Genomic DNA, 2,500 nt, shown 5'->3' on the forward strand with positions numbered 1-2,500 from the left:
TGAATTGCTTTATCTGAGAGAGGAGATGTTCGTGCCCTTGAGACCCGAAGTCCCGTTTCCATACGACAAAATTTAGGAGCTCTGCGCTCAGCGCTTTTCAGGGTATGAATTTCGGGTTGTTCTGGTCGGGTCGTAGCGTCGCGGACTATTCCATCGTCTTCAGCGTCGAAAAACTACTGGCCATGTGAAATTACAAGGCGGTGAGACGCTTCGTCTTCCTCTACGAGCGAATTTGTTCTGCGCCAGCATACCTAAGTATGCAATTTCGTACGCGCAGTTCGAGTGACGAGGCGTGTGCACTGTACACTGTACTGCATGCACGGACTGTGCGGTCGTTCTCGATTCTCCCATCGCTCCCATTCATTTCTGTTTCCAGCAAAAGTCCAACTTGGCGCACTTCAAATCACTATAACTCAAGAATGGCAGGGCCGATTCGAATAATACTTACAGATTTCCTATGTACTACGCCTGGGAGAATCGAATGAGACCAAAATCGAAGCGATCGGAGCAAGTTTTGGAAATTGGGTGTAGTCACTACTCACAGACACAAAAGATCTTTTTCCATGTACAGTTCCAAAAGAGCACTGAGTAGAGTCTACCGTGAGACTTGAATCTCTCTAAGGGATCACAAAGTTGACGATAAAAAAATCCACCGCTTAGGCCATGGTAAAAATTATCTTTGATTCTCAAGTACGCGCGTACCGATTTTTGGCGGCGCACCGACGATTTTTTTATTTCTATGCATGCATATGCGCACATGAAAACGGTCAATGCGAAAGGCATGAATCAGGGAGTAGTAAAATACCGGTATTTTTCTACTCCCTGGCCTGAATGTAAAAATAATGATATGAACCTGTGACGTACTTATGTGTGACCCTGGGGGCGTTCGTTTTTGATCTACAGGTTTGGGTAGAAACTACTTCTTTCGGTAGAGGTGTTCGTTTTTTGAAAAAAAAGTTCTACTCAAAAGGGTAGATTCTACTTTCCTCTACCGGCTCTACCGGGAAAAAGTTGGTAGAATCCGGTAGAAGTTGGTAGAGCTACGGGATTTCCAGCAAGATCAAGGATTTGTACACAACTCCATACAAATAAGAAACATTTCACGTACACATCGTGTAAACTACTAGATCCGGTAGAACAGCGTTCGTACACTTGCCTCTACCATCTACCTCTATCGGTAGAGTGACTCTACTCTACTCTACCAGGTAGCTAAAAACGAACGCAGCCCCTATCTTTGGAAATAAAAAAATGTGGGAAATAAAATAAAAAATCGCTCGCTCACACCGATTTTCACAGGCTCATGACCTGAGAATCAACTTTATTTTTTACCATGGCCTTATAAAAGGAACATTACCTAGAACTATTCCTTCTCTGTTCCGTACTACTAGTACTAGAGCGAATGAGGTCGGGTGTCTGAAGGCAGGGGTGGTTAAACTCAGTGCCCGCAAAGTGGATTTTTCCGCAAATCTTTTACCTTTACTAGACTCAGATGGTGAGCCAAGGAAAAAATTGTAACATGGAAAAATGTGGGCACAAATAATGCGATCAAGTCCGCCGTCTCAGTACTTCTTGTCAATTTTGTGCTAGCTTGTGCACGTCTGACTGTTCAAATCTGGTTTAGTTGGTGGACTCGGTGGCATAACTTGTGCCCGCATTTTTCCACGTTGCAATTTATTAGACTCGCTAGACGTTCAACTCCTGCAGTATGTTAACTTCAACGTACCTGAGCAGATCGGAATGAACTTGTCCGTTGACAAGACAGCCGTGTTTACCGCGAGAGATCCGCTCGGAGTGACGTACGCTGCACCGGTCTGTGTCCAAACAGTAATACCGGCGGGGACGCCGAGGACAAGCGACATGCCTTTCAGGAACTCCGTCACGCACCCGACGTTGACCAGCAGTGTAGAGTTGAGCAGAGTGTCATTGCAGAGCGCGCGGGCTTCGGCATTCGTGACTGCTTTGACATTGGCCAGTCGGAACGGGATGGAGAGAATCTGCGGGGCGCAGTCCTTGCCCAACTTGGCTGTACGGATTGACATCAGATTGACATAGGCGAAATACACTCAATCATGCACATTATTATGATTATTATTAATATTATGCTTCTGTGCGTTGACATCACCAAGCAAGTTTGGCTAGTCTTCGCATAAGCCAAATGAACAAAAGAAATTAGAAAGAGCGAGGCCAATGAGATGAACACATGCGTGCAACTGCAGAATAGGCAAAAGGCATACACATGAACATGACAAGGCAGTCCTAAAACACACACGAAATGTCAACTATTTACTTCAACAAATACAACTGGAAACGAGAATCATGCGCATGCATACAGAAATAGACATGCAGAAAAAACACAGACACATGCATGCGTACACAGATATGGGTCATTGCAGACACACCTTTGACCTTTGACCTTTTGACGCGCATCACCGGAGGCGATGATAGCGATGCTACAGCAGAAGCCATAGCAGCTTGTGCTGGGATTGCACCACTGTTCAAC

The 2,500-nt window shown here is 45.3% G+C and overlaps 1 protein-coding gene across 1 annotated transcript in view; it reads right to left on the minus strand.

Annotated features, from left to right (window-relative positions):
* The window catches only part of LOC135829985 (uncharacterized), a gene marked incomplete in the record, with an annotated part of 44,019 nt that overhangs the window by 5,288 nt on the left and 36,231 nt on the right, over positions 1 to 2,500 (minus strand). The window contains 1 exon segment of the mRNA XM_065342377.1: positions 1,724 to 2,023. Within this exon segment, the coding sequence (XP_065198449.1) occupies positions 1,724 to 2,023 (300 nt within the window).

Source organism: Sycon ciliatum, chromosome 13 (assembly GCF_964019385.1).
Source record: "Sycon ciliatum chromosome 13, ocSycCili1.1, whole genome shotgun sequence".
NCBI lineage: Eukaryota > Metazoa > Porifera > Calcarea > Leucosolenida > Sycettidae > Sycon > Sycon ciliatum.